This window comes from Lissotriton vulgaris, chromosome 3_1 (genome assembly GCF_964263255.1).
Source record: "Lissotriton vulgaris chromosome 3_1, aLisVul1.2, whole genome shotgun sequence".
In the NCBI taxonomy this organism is placed as follows: domain Eukaryota; kingdom Metazoa; phylum Chordata; class Amphibia; order Caudata; family Salamandridae; genus Lissotriton; species Lissotriton vulgaris.
In genome coordinates this window covers 316238824-316258863 of record NC_141689.1, presented here as the reverse complement: position 1 = coordinate 316258863, position 20040 = coordinate 316238824, and the positions used below count along the sequence as shown (strand labels likewise).

At 45.3% G+C, this 20040-nt stretch overlaps 1 protein-coding gene across 2 annotated transcripts in view; it reads left to right on the top strand.

Annotated features, from left to right (window-relative positions):
* C1QTNF3 (C1q and TNF related 3) overlaps positions 1-20040 on the top strand; it is a 514740-nt gene that overhangs the window by 471119 nt on the left and 23581 nt on the right. For both annotated transcript variants that reach the window (XM_086962927.1, XM_086962929.1), the window contains exon 5: positions 3334-3433. In XM_086962927.1, the coding sequence (XP_086819053.1) occupies positions 3334-3433 (100 nt within the window). The remainder of the gene's footprint in view (positions 1-3333; positions 3434-20040) is intronic.

The window sequence follows — 20040 nt, the reverse complement described above, 5'->3', positions numbered from 1 at the left end:
GACTGTCTGTTCGGGGATGACTTAGAGCACACTTCTGGAGGGAAGGGGAACTCAGAGCACACCTGTAAATGTTAGGGTTGCCTGAGTAGTTCTGTGAAATAACCAGGTCCAAGGATGCCCTGGAAGGATGTCAAGAAAGTCAGGAGCCTGGAAGAATGGCCCAGGCAGCTGCCAGGAAAGGGAGGGGTAAAGACATGGTAAGCCAGCCCTTGAATGTCCCCCAGAAAAGGTTGATTGGGTGCCAGAGGAGGCTGCCCTGGAGCCTACTGTTGAGATCTTTTATTGCAGATTAATTTACTCTCCTAAATGTTAAGTCTGAAGGTGTTTGGAGACCGCTTTCTGAAGTAGGGGTGTCTGTCCTCATTGTCCTCTGTCCTCATTGCAGTAAGTATTGGTCATTAGTAGATGTTGTAAATTCGGCATCATTTTAGTAGTGTGGGATGTACGTTTTTCAGGTAAATGAATGCTATCAGCGCATTAGTGCCCATGCTTCAAGAAATCTGAGGCCATTTTGGTGTTTTTTTTAATAGGATTTAAGACCCACCTTAGTATGTTGTAGTTAATATGTATTTCTGAGTTTATTTTTGTAGAGTGGATATCAGTTCTGTGTCTTGAAGAGAACCCCATAAAGGATGTTGTAGAGGGTTTGAAACGCGTTGACCATTCTTTGTGTGCCTACTGTCATAATCATTAGTTTAAAATACAGTGTGACGTCAAAATCCAGGGAATCAACTATTGTTTTTGTAAATGACAATAACCTGGTTATATTAGTCATGTTTTTACAGAGGTACACTGTCCACAAAAGAGAGCAGTTGAATTTATTGAGTCGTTCATAGGTGTAATTATTACCCATTTTTCTTCAGTTTTTGCCCTGGGCATTGTAAAAGACTAACTGATTTATTGGTGAATTCTAGTATTTGTTTTTTGTGTTGTGTATTATTTATCTGTATGTATTTGCCTTTCTCTATTTCTGTTTGTATCCACTGTTGTGTATGAATTATTATCGGTGGGAGTGTAGAATATGTTTGAATTATTTCTGTATTTGGTCTCTTATGCGTAAAAAAAATAAAAGTGTTTGTATAATGTTGCAAAAAAAGATTAAACATTGATTGCTTTTATTAAATATAGCAAGTATGGATTAATTAGACTTTCAAAGGTTCAGTGAGGTTTGGCATTGGTGTATTTGTGTTACTTTTAGAAAGTTGGCATTGTTCTGCTCTTAGCCCTTTTTGTGCCTATAGCCTGGTCTGGGTCAAACTTTGTGATTTCCTCTCAAACAGTCACCCCATAGAGGAATTAGATGTGCTTGAGTAGACGATCTTATGGCAGGATGGGGCGGAGCTGGGCGCAGCCCCACTTACACCTGAATAGCCTTTGCTCTACCTTCACAAAAAGGGTCTAACAACCTGCATTGGCTTCAGCAAGCTTGGAACCAGAGCAGGGGAGGCAAGACATGTCATGCACTTTAAAGACACAGTCTAGAAGCTTCTCCCACCTTTCAGACCCAGGGCACCAGTGTATAATGAAGGACCTCAGACACCAACTCTTCAGTACACTTCTGGACCTGTGGATACTCTGCCAGGAAGATGGACTGCTGTACTGCCACAAGGACTGTCTCTCTGCTGGACTACTGTTCTAAAGGGACTGCTGCCCGGCTGTGCTTACCTGCTGTCTGCTTCCCTCCTGCCAGGGGAAGAAGAACTGGACCTGCACCTTCATCTTGAATCCCGGACCCCAGAGTGACTGAAAGAGCATGTCTGCTGACCTCCTCTTCTGAGCCTCAAGGGCACAAAAGGCTCCCCATCAAGCTCCTGGCCCAGCTGCAGTGAGTGTCTGACCCCAAGTGGTGCTTTTCAGTTATGGACCCTTGATGTGGTTCACAGGGCTCTTGAAATCAAGCTTTTGAGCTCTTCCAACAGCGAAGGCCTCGTTCGCACTAGAACCCCACTGCTTGCACAAACCGCTGCAAGAACATGCTCTTTGCACAGCAAGGATCGATTGCCCGCAGAGGACCACCACTGTGAAGATCCAGCCCTCCTGTCTGTGATGACTGGCTACTCTTCGTGCCAAGCCAACCACCGCCCACTGTTTCCTAAGAGGACTATTTAAATGTTGGCAGAGATTTAAAAATTGTGCCCATTCACCTACTTGACCAGATTATTGCACCTGAGTTAGCTTTAATAAGTGAACTACTACTCATGGGTTGTAGCTACTAAGGAGAGCATCTTAGTTCTTAGTCTACAGAGGCGACCAGAAATATATAGGGAGCCAACATGTGTAAGATACATCACTCTCTTAAAAGGGTTCTTATGCATAATACACCAACTAAAGGGTGTCATTGTAGCTGCCATGTACCGCCAGGCACCAAAACTAAACACGTACTTATGTTTTTGGCTCTCACTAGACCACTTTAGTGGTGCTCAGTCTGAACACAGTTTAAAATCTTTTGGTCAAACTCACGAAACAAAACCTTACTTGAGTGCTCTTATCAGGTGTCATCGTTCCATGCTTGATTTTTCTCGATTTCTATACAAATATTAATGACTACATTTCACCTGAAATACGTATTTAATGTAGACCAGTAATAGTACAGCATTGGTTTTGGAAGCAAGTAATTCCATTGTTAAAGCCACTGTGTATGGGCATGCTGGTGCTTCCAATCACTCGCATGATGTTGTTTTGGAACCGTTCTATCTCTTGGAAGCAGCAATAGCTTAGACCTCACTACCTTACGTGAGAGACTCAATTCTCTTGCTACGAAAGGCTTACGTACATCTACATGGTCTTCCAGTCTGTAGTGTAATCACCAAAGTCACCCTTGACGTGTAGATGTTGTCTTAACCATGACTTTTATATGACCTTTCTATTTTCAGCCCCCAAAAATGGCATTCTATTAAAGAGTCACATTCACCCCCTTTGATGCCACACTGCCTTACTGACTTTCTTGCAGAAGGCCACAACCTTAGTTTTAGAAACATTAAGATGTAACAGAAGCGAGAGCTACACACAATTACCCATAGAACAAGTTATGTGAAGAAGGCCTTGACTAAAACTCTGAAAAAATGTACAGTTTGCTGTTGTGGGACTGAGACATATGATAACAATGACATTTGTATAAACTGACACATTTCTCAAGCATAAGCGTGCACATTGGCGTTCGCATTTTGTCTGTGAGTCAGGCCCCATATATATATGAGTGGGTCTACCAATGGGCCAACAAGTCACATCATCTCAAATGTTCATAGGACGCCACACAGTTGTAAATATTCATACAGTTTTTAATATAATCATCATCACAGAAGTAATAAGTGACTTCTGTCCTTTGCTTTCCAGGGGTTTATTTTTTTACCTTTAGTATGATGAAACACGAGGAAGTTGATGAAGTGTATGTTTACCTCATGCACAACGGGAATACTATTATTAGCATGCATAGGTAAGTAGAAATGTTAATGACTGCTTTAAAGAAATTTTAAATATGCCTTCATTTGTTTATTCATGTATTGATTGAGCATTTGTGTGTAGCTAATAACATCTAAAAACCTTCAGAATGCTTTAAAGAAGAGGTCAGAAAAAACATAAGCATTAATACCCAATCATGTGGAAGACCGACGTTCGGTAGTATATAAGGGACATTTATATATTCTTATATAGCTACACACCTACATGCAAACACAAATGAATCGTTCATTTATAAAGTGTAAGTTATAAATCCAGCAACAGTCATGTTATGAACATAGACAACCTTTGTAGGTGGGAATTACAATCAAGAAGTATTATGTTGAAATATTCGAGTATCTCTTTTAATGGCAGCCAAAGGATGAATACTATTGGAAGAGAGTAGAGAAGTAATATTCCAAGAGATGTATTTGTAATTTCCAAGTATGGATATAATCTACAACCCACATTTAAGTAGCCCGGAAGACATTTTAAGTATTCCAGAGTAATTGGAGTGCTCTCAGTATTTACCTATTACTCTTGTGATGCAAAATTACCGAAATTAGGCAATTACGCTAGCTTGAGTAATTTAGAGTAATGTGTGGCAAACATCCTTCTGCTGTAGCGGGTGAACTAAGAGAGATAGCGACTGCTGGTTACTGTTGTTCATGTCATGTAGCATTTAGTGCTATTTTATTAGCACAAAATGCACCCTCAGGCCCATTTAGGATGCAAGGGTGCATTTTGCACTAAAAGAAAAATGCTAACTCCTGGATTATGCTTCTCACACAATTACATAATTCGGAGTACTTTTGTGGTAATTACGAGCGATTATGCTAAAGAGAATTACACCAGTTATGCTCACCTCTACTTTTAATTTTATTGATGTGCCATGAAACTTCAATATTTTATCAAGAAAGTATCACTACTTTTGATAAATTGATAGAAAATAACTTTGACCTCATTACAGATTTCAGATGTTGCCAATGGTCTCTGCAAATCTATAGGTGTTGACGTTATCTATATCAAATTATCAGGTTAAGTTGCTGATATTTACATTACCCAGCCCTATGGGCAAAAGGCCTCCTTCCTTTTTTGAGCTTCTGGGTTGTTTTTTCCAGACTCAGGTTTCTTTAGATCTAAGAATGCCTTGGCAATCCCCCAAGATTAAAGCTCGGACCACAGCCATACTGTTTTGACCCTTTGAAAAGCAAGGATAAGAAGGAAAACTTGACTTCATGCTGAATGTTAGTTACATTATTTACTTATAACATCCCTTTGCAATTAATGTAAAATAGGAAACATGCGTAAACCATTTGAGTGAGGTATATGTTTGAAATAATGCAAGAGAAGAGAACAAACTGGTAATTGGGACTATGCTGAACATCTTAGAAAGTTAAAAGAGTTGACTTTGCACATACAAAATATCCTCATGTCCTCACAACCAGATATGATGCGCTTGTTGGAGTGATGATGTGTCCACCCAGCACCTCACAGAGCACAGAGATGAAAATACATGCTGATAAGAAATGCTTTTGTCTCCCTCTGAAAATTACACACTATGGGACCTATTTAATGTAAATGTACTATGAGGAGCATGGTGGAACAGGATTTACAAGTGTAAAGTTACTACTACTTACTTTTCACATGTAGGCAGAGGTCGTGACCTCCATTGCAGAGATTTTTGCCAAGAAAAGTATAGGGAAATATAAGAAAGGGAATAAGAATCCAACATTGAACAATTAAAAAAAAATTCTTTATTATTTTGCAATAAAAAAGCTAACAGTAAAAAACAATAACATAAGTAAATGAAGATACAAGGGCGAAGTCTCGAGCTACCAGAAGCTTACAATCTGTTTGCGCATTCCTGAAGAAGTAGAAATAAATAAAAAATAAAAAACAAAATGGTCCACAGTGATAAGGATGTAGAAAGAAATGCATGGCATCAATAGAAAGGGAAAGAGAGTATTGGAGCCATCAATGTAATGGGATTTACAACATGGGGTGGTGAGGGACAGAGTCTCTGAATTAAACAGAATACTCTCAGCATGACATACAGCAAAAAGAAGAGCAAATATCTGGAAAGTGAACTCAACTGAATGAACTACCACAGCGGGGTCTCAAGTCATGCATACTGTAGTGAAACAATACAGTTACATTGTATCATTATAGGCATTAGTCCCGGGGTGAAGTGTTCTTCAATCATGTTGAGGGCCTCCAACATCCAGTGGAAAAAGTAATAAGTAGGTTCGCAGTGGTCGCTATATGTTTTTGGGTCTAGTAGTGGGTGGTTGTAACATAGTTTAGGTATCACTCATTGTGTCACAGCACACCAAATCAAAAATCTACACCTTAACTGTAGGGACTGATGTGGCACCGCAGAGTGAAGACACCTGGTGCTTCGCTAACAGAAGCGCAAATGCTATATAACACCCAACTTGCATAGGGAGCAACCAAACATATCCCAACAGTGCCATTAAGGGAGATGGAACAAGCTCGACTCGATCATCCGTTATAATATGCGGAATACCCAATAGGAAAGTATTGGCGCACAGTTCCACGCCAAGTGTGAGAAGTTAGCCTGGTCTGTGGACCATCGAGGGCACAATGTGATTTAATGGAATCAAATTTGGCTAGCAAATGAAGGGTAGTGTAGGCACAGAATAAGTATTTGAAATTTAGCAGCTTATGTCAGTGAATGCTACGGACCAATCTAGCCTGCTCACAGCAAAAGTACCATGTCTTGTCTGGTAGTGGGCTACCTAAATCTCTTTCCCACCCATGCGCTTCCCTAGCCACAGTAGGCTTCAGCGAGAGAGCCTTGTGATATAGCCAAGAGACCAAGCTGGCACCATCTGGGTTTGTGATGACCAGGGATAAGGACGGAAAGTCAAAAGAATCCGCGGGGGCGGTCAGGATCGTAGTGTACTGTGTAGTCGATGCAAAATATACATGTGTGCCATGTTATGCCCTTCCACCAGTGATGTGACAGAGTGTATTTCAGCATCAGCAAAGACATCACCTAGATTACGTAATCGAAAAGTGGATAAAGTTAATTTGGGGAGTGTTTCTACGGTCAGCGGCAGCCAGGGATTGTCAGCAAGAGGAATGTGAGGAGAGTACAAGCGGGTAAAACGAGGTTCTTTTGGAGTTTGGCCCAAGGCCAGCATGTAGCTGGGATTATTTGTAATTCCAAAGCTTTTCTAGGTAATCCTCATGGCAGGAGTGTGGAAAGTGTGTGTGAGTGGGCCTGTGACAAGTCCGGTCTCAGGAACTGTAGACGTGCATCGTAATGAGACCAATGGTATGCAAAGTAAAGGAAGAAATCGGGAGCACTAAACCCGCCACGTTCATATGGCAGGATCAAAGTTTGCCAGCTGACTCTAGTTTGTTTGCCGTCCCATATTGAACACCCGAACATGCCACACAGTGTGTAAAAGAAAGTATTTGTCAAAAAACGGGGGTGTATCAATCCAAATGGACAGGGAAAGTTTAATCCATTGATCAATTTGGGATGATAACTTATAGATTGCGGGGCCATAGTTTAAGCATATGACCTAGGCACCCTGGCGATGAAGGTAGATGCCAAGGTATTTGGGGAGGATCTGTGCACCATTTCAAGGGAAACTCCAGAGAACAAGTGACTGTGGCATTTATCATGGGGAAGATTTCAGATTTATTCCAGTTGATCGCAGGCCAAAAAGCACTCCGAAGCGGACAACCTCACAAAGGAGAGGGGAACGGTTGGACTTGGATTCCCTGACAAATAACATTACTTTGTCTGTGTAGAGACACGCCTAGAGGGGGCCGTGATGAAAGTGTAGTCCTTTTGCTAAGTGCCGTTCCTGAAATTGCTGTACTAGGGGATCCATGGGAAGAATAAATAGAAGAGAGGACAGAGGGCACCCCTTTCTAGCGACACAGGGTACTATAAATTGGTCAGTGAAAGTACCATTGACTTTTAAGTGTTCTAGTGGAGTTGCATAAAGGAGGCAAACAAGCTCACAAAACCCTTAGGCACACCAAGCTTGCTCAGCGTGGCAAGTAGGAAAGGCCATTCCAGTGAATCGCACACTTTTTCAGAATCGAGTAAAAACGCTGCAGCAGGGAGCTCCAGATTAACCGGATTGTGATTGGGGAACATGGTACGCAAATTAACTGATGTTGAACGGTTCGGAAACACACCCAGATTGCAATGGGGAAAAGATTGTGTCCATAAGGAGGGAAAGGTGAGTGGCCAGGACTTTTGCTAAAATCTTATTGTCATGGTTGAACAATGACCAACAAAGACAGCGGTCTGTATGAAGTATACCTATTAAGGTGTTTGCCGGGTTTTAGTAATAAGGTGATGATCGCCTCACTAAGTGTCCGGAGGAGGACTCCACGCGACAGGGACTCCAAGTAGAGTTCGAGAATGTGAGTGATCAATTTCAATGTGTACTCCTTATAAAATGCCCCAGTAAAGCTGCCGAGACCCAGAGCACGCATGCCACTCAGGTCATCAATGGCCTGTGAGTGAGTGAAAAGATTTTTATTGTTTCAGTTAATTAAAACCACAACAATACATTTTAAAGTAATCGACTAATGTGTTTAAAATTTCTTAATATATATGTACAATCTCTGTTAGTATATTCTATAACACTCTCCGTCTAAAACCGAGTTTGTTATTTAAAATCGAATGAAGTGTAATTAAAATGCAGTCTGTCTAGCTTGGTTCTGAAGTTCTTGATTTCCTTTTATGTTCCGGAGAGCTCTCTCCCCGAGCTACCACAGTTGTGTTATCCTTTTGTTGACAGGGTGCCATGGTGTGTTTTAGCGCTTGGGAGTGGGTTGCAAGGAACTTTAGTAATAGGCAGTTCAATCGCGTGTCTGCTGGGTTCAAGGTTGCCATAATTGCAGATCTGCACGTTCTTATACCCCGCTCGTTCATAGACTTTTTTAAAAGAGAGCTTCGAGCTTGAGCTAGGTTCGGGCAGATGCAGACAAAATGAATAAAGTCCTCGTTGCTCCTCCCGCATAGTCTGCAGGTTTTTGGTCCATTGTGCACCCAGATTGGTTGGTCCATAATCAATGGAAGTTTCCCCAAACGGAGTCCCATTAATTTCTGTTTTCTGTGAGCTGGAAATGTGATTGTTAGGTATGGGGCTGCCACAAGTGTTTTGTAATTTGATATGACCATCCATGCGTGTTTTCTGGCGCTAAACGTGGCTTTATCAAGTAAGAGAGAGTGGAATTTTGTCGACTTGTTTATAGCCTGTTTGAACGCTGGGTAAGGCAGGTTAAGTTCCCAAAGTTTTCTTGTTCCAGTCTCAGTTATGGAGTTTTCAAGATACTGATTGTATGGGGATTTAGTGTCAGATCTAATTTCTTCCCATAGTGCTTGGTGCAATTCCGAGGCTGACGTGTTCTGTTTCAGTGTGTACCAGTACTTAATACTTGCGTACTTTCTTCCCACTGTTTCATTTACTGTTCCAAATTCTAACCTCGTCTGAGCTGGTGAGGCTCCCTGTTGTATTTGGAAGGTAGATTTGAAGATGGCTGTCTGCATTTTGTTAAGCAGGTCCGCATCTTTCCCATGCAATCCTACACTGCCGTATGACAGGGTTGGTAGAACTTTTGCTTTTATTGTTGCTAGTAGAGGTTTATATGATGGCCCCGTGAGCTTTTTGGCCAAAGATCTAAAAGCAAATGAGAGTGAATTTGATCTCTGAGTGATGTACGACATTTACTGCTGATGGCCTTGTCGATTATCGAAGTAGAAGCCCAAGTACTTGAAGTTGGACACGGCCTCTAGCTTTGTTCCCTCCAGGTAGGTGTATGTACTGGCTGTCCGCCGCCTGGTGATAAGCATTGTTTTTGTTTTTGTTGTGTTTATCTCCAGGTTGTTATTTGTTATAACTTCTGCCAGCCCTACTAGTAACCTTTGGATGCCAATCTTCGTTAGATTCAACAATACCACGTCGTCTGCATAGGATAGATGAGTTAGAGGAAGGGAGCCAAGTTTAGGTGGATGGGATGGGATCTTATTTAGACTTGATGTTAGGTCTGCCATTAAAAGGTTAAAAAGATGGGGGGCTAGGACACAGCCCTGCTTGAGGCCTTTGCTGGTATTGATTTTTCTTGAGAGCCGTGTTCCATTCCCCAATTTAACTTCCATCCAAGTATTGGGGTAAAGGAGTAAGATCCCTCTCAGGATTTTATCCGGAATGTTCCAGCTGCGCAATTTCCTCCATAGGATGTTCTGATCCACACTATCGAATGCTGACTTTAAGTCAATGAAACTTAGATGAAGAGGCTGTTTTCTTCGAAGATATTTGTCGGCTAGCACTGAGAGAGACATAATATTAGTTAGTGTCCCAGTTCCTTTCCTAAAGCCTGTTTGGTTCGGTGGTATTCTCTTTGTGACGTCGGACCAATGTATTAGATCTTCCAGGACGAGGGATGCAAAGTACTTCGCCTCCACATCTAGGAGGGCAATCAGTCTGTAATGGCCTGTGAAATCTCATCACGGGAGATACGGGAAGCCAGAAACTGTTGTTGTCCCTTCTCTAGCTAGACCACGGCAACCTCTGCCAAATAGTCCACGATCTTGAATCCCATCAACATTTCAACCAACAAAGGGAAGCACAAAGTGGAGGAGTCATCCTTAGTAGGAGGCACCACTCAAAGGAGAGCATCTGTTGTCCATACTCGCGTTAGTGTGAGAGATAGCCTTATAGAAAACATAAGTAAAATCTATTGAGTCATTGCCAGTATAACAGCGCTCAGAGGTACATATCCAGAGTCCAATGAAAGTCCATACATCACAAATCTAGATAGTCGTGGCATCAGTTCCTAAATTTAGTTTTGAGCAAGAGAAACTGAATATCACTAAGCTGATTGTGAATGGGCAGGAGAGGAGATGGTTCTCCCCATCCGGTGGGTCGGACTCAACACTGCTCTGCTTGCAGAACTGGATAGCCTCAGCAGAAGACTCAAAGATATGGGTCTAGCCATTAAGTTGTAAATGCAATCTTGCTGGGTAGAGCATGGATGATTTTACTTTTAGCCTTCTGAAGAAACTGCTTAGCATCAGTAAACTTGTGGTGCACCTCCTGTACAATCGGAGTGAAATGAGGGAAGAAGGAAAGTTTCATGTCCTAATATTGTAGTGTGTCCTGTAATCATGTGAGGCGTAGTATAGTGTCTCAGCCCAGATAGTTGATGAGCTTGGTCATAATCAACTGGGAGGGTGTGTCCAGCACTAGAAGCAGCCAAGCGTTCTGTGGCTCCTTCAAATGCAAATGTGGCCAAAAAAGCTTCTCTGCCGAAACGATCCAGGAGAAGGTGTTCCACAAAAGAACTCATACGACCCGTATTGGTGGATTCTGCAACTCCAGCTATACATATATTGTTTCTGCGCGCTCTTGCTTCAGAATCTTTAGCTTTCGCAGCAGTTTGTTTGAGGAGCTTCTCAAGTGTATCAAATCGTTTGGTGGTACAAGGGCCAACATCTTCAATGTCTGAAATGCTGATCAAGCCGCTCATACATGCTCTCAAGCCAGGCTGCAAGCATGTTGAGGTGGGTATCAACTGACTTGAACCCTGCTCTCAATTCAGCTAATATGGTTGCCTGGCCCTCAGGAGATGGAGCATTCGACCCAGCTGTGCGCGAGGTTGCCCCTTCTGGAGTCTCATCGGCCCCACTGCCGGGGGGTCTTAGTGGTGTCGAATGCGAGCGGGCGATGATGGGGGTCAGTGCATCCCATTATGGGAGGGTGGCAGTGGCCAGGAGGCAGGTGGGAGGAGGTGAAGACCTGCAGGAAAGTCGGTAAGTATGTGCCTTCTGGTCCATGCAAGCAGGAGGCAGCAGCACCCGTGCCAATTTTCAATTTATGGGGGTGACCATAGACGGTTCACGGTGTTGTGCTACCCACAGTATGACCACTTTGCTAACACAGGACATCAGATGAGGTGCAGAGAGTCAGATAGCGCTAACAGGAGACATCAGATGACGGCAGTTGGTAATCAGAGCGGATCCCCAGATTAGTGATCAGGGCACACCTTAATTCTGCACAGTCAGTGTCTTTAAGAGCATATAGGGGGCGGTCTTGTAGTGCGACAATAGCCTCAACTCCAATAGGTATGACCGTCTTCAAAAACATGGCTTCAAAGGGCCTCGGGCCAGCCATGGCTGCATAGTACCAGTCATTCCCATGAGCAGCAAGGTATATTCAGCCTGTGCTGTCTACGTAGCAGGCCCAAGGCCACAGGCATCGGCATCCAGGAGCTCTGTGCAGCACTTGAGATGGTCATTAGCAACGTCAGCTGCAAATGCGCTGGTCAGGGGGAATAGATTGCAATACGTTTATGCTGACTGGGCCTGGAGTAATGCACAGTGACCAAGCGGGCCCTGGCCCCGTCCGCAGGCTCACCTGTGACCCCTGTCATCACTGGGCCTCCGAGGGCCATGTCAGACCGCTGCCAGCCGTATATCCCAGTGATCTGCATCCACGTCGCAGCTCAGCAGCCCCAGCGCAGCCAGGGCTATCCCCTCACGATGTTGGAATGGGGGCGGTGAGGCACTTAGTGCGGAGACAGACCATCTGGTGTCAGTGCGGGCTCTGGAACTTTAGGCTTGGGGTGCCATCTTGGTCCTCAGCCAGGTCACGCACCCCAAAAATTTGACAATATTTTAATGAACAACAAAAATTTAAATGAACTTCAAATAGTTTTTATTAACCTAGAACAAAAAAGGGACAGCACAATCTCTAATGAGATTAAATGATTAAATAAAATATGCTAATTCTATTTATAATTATTATTAAACTAATTTAAAACAATCCTACCTTCACTATAACTTCTACATTCACTTATTAATTAATATATTTTGTTAAATAATTTAAAAAAAATAAGTTTGAAAGTTTAATTTAAATATTTAAAAATTAACATTTAAATATAAATTTAGTTCATTTACAAAATCCATGAAATTGAAAATAACTGTCAACACTGTAAACAATAAATGTGTGTGTGTAATTTAAGACTTTCATTAAACAATAAATGTGTGTGTGTAATTTAAGACTTTCATTAATTTGATTTATTTAACATTCTTTCCTATAGGGTGTTATGTTAGGGGCCTGCCTCCATTATGTTTAATGAGAGTGCGTTGCAGTACCTGTGAGTGGCCATATGTGGGAGTAGACTTACACCATGGCTGAGCGGAGTATACTTACAACAGTTTTAGTTCATTTTTGTCACTTGTAACTTTAGAAGTGCTATTTGTTTATAGCAATGGGCTAAGGGCCTTATTATGAGTTTGGCTCCCACACCACAAAACGCATGATTGAACCGCCTGCTAGATTAGAAGTTTTCTCCTGTCATGGCAGATGGTTCTTTGGCGTGCCCATGGCAGTGCCGCAATGGGAATGTCAAAATCAGTACCTGCATTGCATGAACTGTTGAAGCCCACGCTGCACAGGTACTGGGGTGTATGCACACAGAAGGCACAATATGTGCACCCATGCATGCACCCTATGGCGCAGAGGCTTTAGGGGGTTCTGTAGGGCCCCCTTTGATTCCCCACCACTGCACTTTTCATGGAAGTTGCACTGGCATGAAAAGTGTGGCAGTGAAGAAAATCATAATATGCTTGGCAAGCATATTGCGGCATCAAGACTGCTGCACCACTTCCAGGATTCTTTAATCCCTGGTGGTTGCAGCAGTCCCCTGGTGGCCCGACCACTCTGGTCGTAATAGGGCAGTGGGAGGACCGCCACCACTGTGCCCCGCAAGTCTGGCGGTCCGTGGACCACCAGTCCCATAATAACCCTCTTTCTCATTTGCCCTCCCGCTCCCTAATCTTCTACCATTTAGGAGTTTGCATTCCTTCATTTGCAGTCATTTCCCCAGGTTACTCCCACATTTACTACTAAAACATATACCAATGTATGCAGAGTTTTCTCTGCAACCTAGAGAATTCTGCAAAGAAAAATAGAAAGAGGTACTCACATGTGTTTCTGAATAGCAATTATTAGTGCACCAGTGGTATTATCGTAGTCCTACTAAACATATGTTGATCATATCTCTCGTAATTTGGTAAAATATAGATCAAGCAACTTTGCAGGATTGGGGACGGTGTGGTCCTCAAGAATAGATGAGGAAATGTGTTCCTAAAGGAAGATAGCATTTCAAATAAGTGTTGAGACTCAATAAGGCTCCTGATTAGTAAAGTTAGAAACCATGAAGGTTTATTAAAATGTTAATGTGCAATACAGAAAACATAAATATAGTTAGTCTTAAAATCAGTCAAAATGCATAATAAACCCCTCTTAGGAAATTAGTAACATGACCAAAGTCTACAAAATAATCCAAGTCCAGAGTATGCAGCAAATGAATAGGAAATCAGGCAGCCTACCTAGAGGACAAGAGCCCTCCACAACCGTAAAATCATGAATTGTTATAAGACAATTTACAATGAAATCCAGTGGGAATTGCACAGCCAGCATAAGGTGAGCAAATATATCACATGTTAAATACAGAATCAATGAATCACATATTTTTTCCATCCTTACACTATCCCCCTAAATCAGAGGTCTTCAAACATTTTGATGTCGAGACCCCCCTGTCAAAATATTTTAGGCATAAGGACCCCCTCCTGATAAAAATGTCTAGAAGTTGGTACTCTTCATCATTGACAACTATCGACAACCATTAAAGCCCCCAATGCCCATAGCAAATAATTTTACAGTGGGGAAATAACATTAAACAGTGTTTAGCAAACGAAAGATCAGTGAGCGTGGTCAAAGGTGTGGCTTAAAACTAAAAGGCCTAATTTATGAGGAATTCGCCTAGGGCAGCACCGCAAGCCTTCTTGCGCTGCCCATGCCAATGTGGAGGGGCAGGAATGCACCTTATTTATGAAATATGGTGCATTCCTGTCCTTTCCCACTTCATTGGCCAATGTAGGCAGGATTGTTTTTGTGCAGGAAGGTGTACCAAGAGGGGTTTTCCTCTTTCTTTGTGAGCTGCAGAATGCAGCACACATGTAAGTGGAAAAAATAGGAGGCGATATGAAAACATTTCTCCTCGTTACACCTGCTGTGGGGATGCATAAGGTTTTAGTTCTGCCCTAGGTTTACATAGTTTTGTAAATCTGGGGAAGAGTCAAAATCCATGGGTGTTGCATGGCAACACCCACTGCAATGCCCATGGAACTCCTACTTGACAGACTAAGGCAAGGCAGCGACTTGTACTGTCATGTCTTACTCCATATGTATGAGGCTCCTCAGCCACGCAGGGTGACTTTGCGCCGCCTCATAGATACGCTTGTGCTGCTGGAGCTAAAAGAAAATTATGCTCCGGCAGCAAAAGTCTCATAAAACAGCCCCAAAGTATTCATCAAGTAGCTACATATAAATAATGGGTTGCTAAAATGAATAATAAAAAGTTGTTACGCGGTGGTAAATGCATTATAATACCTTGGGAAAACTCTATTAGTTAATGCATTGCAGAGCCCCAGATTTAAATTTGGTTGGTGCACTGGGTAATAGTGGCTTGTGGATTCTTATTACTACGAGGTCACAGCCAGTGACAGAAAGTACTGTGAAAGTGTAAGTCATTAATTTATTCTTGCATTACACGCATTATCAGGTAAACTGATACAAGTGCAAATAGTTTAATACTAGAACATAAGTAATGCACTAAGCGATTAAAAACATGCACGTCACAGCCCAGTTTTTGTCTCTTCTTACTACCACTAAGAAAAAAATCGTTGCCATCACAAAGCAATTAAAGCCAGAACCGCTCCCAAGCGCCATTTACATTTGCATATCAATTCAAAACGCACAGTTGCATTTCATTTCATCCAGGCAAGCAGGCACCCTGGCACGAAGGATTGTTTCACCTGTCTGCCTAGCCTCTTCCTGCCACAGAACATGTGACTCAATTAGCTTCAGCTGAAGCATGTTAACGACCGGAATGAAACGTCCCGGTTTCAAAAGGAAGAGCACATGTTTTAGATTCCAGGCAGAAGTGAGGCCTGGAAATGCGCGACCCTCTTCCCAAGACTCCACAGTCCCCCTGGGGGTTGCACCCCACAGATTGAAGACCTCTGTCCTAAATTAATAATAATAAACTTTACTCTGACCTAATGTCATCGGAAGTGACAGTACAAATCTAGCTACCTAAGCAGTGAACATCTTATAAATGAATAGGCCTGCAGTCAACAAGGGGTAAGAGACCTCGGAGAGAAACACATTTACCAAAGAACTTCCTCCAAGGCTATCACAGAACAACGTCCCATCAGTGCACATTTTCTGAGTGCAGCAGCAATGAGAAATGGAGACATGGATTAAAAGATGCCTACTCTGAAATCCAATATGAAGTTGAAGCCAAATTGAGGACCAGTTCGTCCTATACTAAGGAAACATAGTTCTGCATTGTTGATTGAAGTGCAAAAATGTTCATGTTACTAAACAAATAAGATTTTAATTAAAAACAGTTCTTTCACATACTGCAAAATGCAATTTTTTAATTGCCCCCTATGTAGTGACCAGGCCCATTGCATCATACAAGTTGCTGAAAGCACTTATGTTATTGTTTTTGTAAAACACATGGCTGCCCCAGCAAAGGGGCAAGTCAGCACTGATCTCAAACAAACAGAAGAGCAAAAAGAGGAGATGAGAATGGTGCAGGTTACTTAGGATCAGGATGTTTTAATCGCCTTTCGGAATGACACATGAGTTTTGATGCTTCTGATGCTCATAGGAAGGGAATTACAAAGTTTAGTGGCAAGATGGTGGAAAGGATGCCCTCCTGCCCTTGCTCTCTTTACCTGAGGAACAACCACCAGGTGCTGACCAGTAGAGGTCAGCTGGCACATGGGTGTGTAGGGCGTGAGAAGATCAGCTAAAATATCGGGGGATTGGGCTTTCAGAATTCTATGGTAGATACAAAGGGCTTTGAAGTTGATACGTTTCTCCACCAGAAGCCAGTGTAGTCTGCTGAGGGAGTCAGAAGTAGCGCAGGTTCTCAGCAGGTCGAGAAGCATCTGGACAGCAGCGGTTTGTGCACTTTGTAGGCGATATATCTCTGCTCTCAAAGAGCTTGTGTAGTCCAGCCTGGATAGTAAAGTGGCCTGGATAATCACCTGACGAGTGTTAGCATTTAATAAACCCAACAGAGGTTTAAGACCATGTAGGAGCCCAAAGCAGACTCCAGCTACACCTTAGTTTGAGCCTGGACGGTCAATGTAGAGTCGACCCATATGCCCAGATTTCTAACCATCTGTTGGGGGCAGGCGGGGGACCTAGGGTAGGTGGCGACCAGTACTCACTCCAGAGATGAGTTTTTTCCGACCAACAGGATCTCAGATTTGCTAGCCTTCAATTGAAGACAGTTAGATGTCATTCTGTCCGCAAAGGCTGTTAAATAATCTTTAAAGTTGAGCGCGTGGGGCGTGGCCAAGATGGCGGGGTGAGCGGACGCTTCCTCCCGCAGCTCCTCCAGCCCGACTAGGCTCGAGCCCTTTTCTTCAGCTTTTCTCCCCCCGCTGATGCTCAGCGTGTGAGAGGAGTGTGGCGGAGTGCCTGGTGCACACATTAATGTCGCGTGGACTTTAATCGCTCCGGTGGAAGTGCCTCAAAAGATCGATTGAAGATCGAGGGACGACGGAGCGCCCGGGAGGCGGAGCGAATCGGAGTGCTGTCCAGGCGCCTCGGCTGGGCCTGGTGCTGAAAGTTGGCGATCTGAGTGGAGACCATCCCGGCACTCGACGGAGGTCAAAGGAGAGCTACAGGCTGGGGACCGGCTACGCGGAGGACTTTGGCACATGCTCTGGCGCCCGGACCGGAGGCGGAGACATCCTGCATGGCGAGAGCCCCGGTCCCGAAGTCGGAGGTTGACTGGCTTGAAGCCGCGGACTGATCTGTCGATTCTTTATGTAAACAGCGTGGAATCGGCTGTGGAACTTTTCAGACTGCCTGGTTTCTGGGGTGCCCCGGTGGTGTCGCCGGGCCCGGACGCTTTGCTTGGCCCCACCCAGCCGCCATTTTGTCCCCGAGGGGACGGTGTCGTTGGACTCCCCCGGAGCCCCTTGTTGGCGGATTTCTGCACCCTTCGCCTTTGCAAGGTGGCTTCCTTGTGGAACTTACTGACCGGGGCCCCCCCAGTGTAGTTTTCAGCTGTCGACCCTACTGAGCGCCCATGGCTGGCAGTGCCCGGACCGGCCCGCCATTTTGTCGTCTGTGACGCAGCACCCCGGTTCTGCTGGGAGCTCCCCATATCGAGTGCTGGTTGGTGGTTGGACGTTCTCCGGGGCAGTCGGGTCTGTGCCCACTCTTCAACTAAAGCGCCTGAGATGACTGGAAGAGGTGGTTCGAGGAAGGGGGGCCGCACCCTGCCGGATATGCTTGGCAGGGCCCAGCAACTACGGGACAGGACACAGCCGTCGCCGGGGTCTTCCCGGGCTTCGGCGGACGCACCTGGGGGAGAACCCCCAGTCACGAGATCTTTCATGGAGGAGCTGTTCAATTCCCTCAAAGAGGACTTCCAGACACGGAAGCGGGAAGTGGCTAGCGAGGTCCGTGAGGTCCGCAGAGAGGTGGAGGGCCTCGGTGAACGGGTTGAGACGGTAGAGACGGCGGCCCAGCGTCGGGACGATGAGATTGTGCATCTACAACAAGACGTTCTCCGTCTTCCTGGAGCAGTGTGTTGAGCTACAGGCCCACTCCGAGGACCTTGAGAACAGGTCACGGAGAAATAACATCCGAGTGCGTGGCGTGCCGTCTGCGGACGAAGGGGCTGACTTAGTGGGCTATCTGCAGGACCTGTTCCGGGAGAACCTGGGGGAAGCCGCGGACTTCCCTATCCGCATTGATAGAGCACACAGGGTTGGTCGACAACGCCAGTCATCGGCGCCCCCACTGGACATCTTAGCTTTCCTGCCCGACTTCCCGCTGAAGGAACGCATCATGTCTGAGGCCCATAGGAAACAGCCTCTGACTTTCCGGGAGCGGCCTGTTGCGCTCTATCAGGACCTATCCGCCATCACGCAGCAAAAGCGCAGGTCTTTTAGGATTGCCACCGACTTCTTGCGTGAACAGGAGACGCCGTACTCCTGGGGGCATCCCTTCCGCTTGATTTTTCGCTGGAACGGAGTGCTGCATCAACTACGCTCCTTGCAAGACATTTGCGGTGTTCTGGGGCTCACAGCTACAGAGGAGGAGGGAGCCACTCCGTCATGGAGGCGATCAGAGAGACGGGGCCGGCGGAGGTCGGCGAGGAGAAGATCGGCGGCGAGCGCTGGGCGTCCTGATTCCCCTACTATTAGGGCGGACATGGCCGGCACTTTGAGGGCGGCTGCCAGGGACTTGGCCAACTCCAACGGCATGGCCTTGACGGCCTAGACTCACTCCGGGGGGAGATACACATAGCTTCTTCGATGCCAGGTTTGGGGCGGGGGGGGTCGGGGGGGAGCGGGAGGAGGTGAGTGGCTGGACGTCCACTTTTCTAATTTCTACGGACTTGCCCTTTTTGGGGCTTGACTGAGACAATGGGGTGTTTGAGTTGGCATTTGGCTAGTTGCCAGGGGTGTGTTTTGGGTGGAGTTGGGTGTTGTTCTGGAGTTGGGGAAGTCCCGTCCGATGTTGTCCGTATCCACGCTTGACCTGCTTTGGCCTGTCCCGCGCTGCCACCCCGCGCACCACATCCTCTGGTTCCTTGCCCGCAGCATAGCGTTCCTGCTCCCTGGGAGACATGTCGTCCCTGAAGGTGGTGACCCTTAAAGTTAAGGGACTGAATAATCCTGTTAAGCGCAGGGCGATTTTGTCTCTGCTTGAGGGGACGCAGGCTGACATTTGCCTTTTACAGGAGGCCCACTTGTTGTCCCGAGACTGCCATAGATTGCGCTCTGCTAAGTTCCCCACCCAGTTTTTCTCCTCTGCAGCGACTAAGACCGCGGGGGTGGCCATTCTCATAGCGAGCTCCTTTAGAGGGGAGGTACTGTATAAGTATGCTGAGCAGAAGGGAAGGCTTCTCGCATATCGCCTACGCCTGGGGTGCATAGCGTTTACAGTTGGCTCCGTCTATAGCCCGAATGACCACCAGGACCGCTTTTTGGACTCGGTGCTGGTGGACGTCACTGCCTCTCCCGATCGCCATGTCATCTTAGGGGGGGACCTCAATATTGTCTTTGATTCCGTATTGGATAGGTCTGCGCAGCGGTCTCCGCAGACTGGTGAACTTTCCCAATCTGTGAAGGCCCGGATTGCGGACATGGGCTTACACGATCTTTGGCGCTCCATGCACCCCACAGATAGGGACTACTCCTACTTTTTGCATGCACACCGAATTTACGCTCGGCTATACTATCTCCTGGTGAGTGGGCCGATGCGAGCCGCCGCTACGGCGGCGGACATTGGGGTCCTGACCCTGTCTGACCATGCACTGGTTACTGGCGCGTTTGCGTGGCCGGCAGCCTCCCCCTTTCGGGGGGTGTGGCGCCTTAGGGACACTCTTTTACACAAAAAGACGGTAGTGAAACGTATTGAGGAGGTCATACGGGATTATCAGACACACAATAGTAACACCAACACTTCCCTAGCGACACAGTGGGCAGCATTGAAAGCG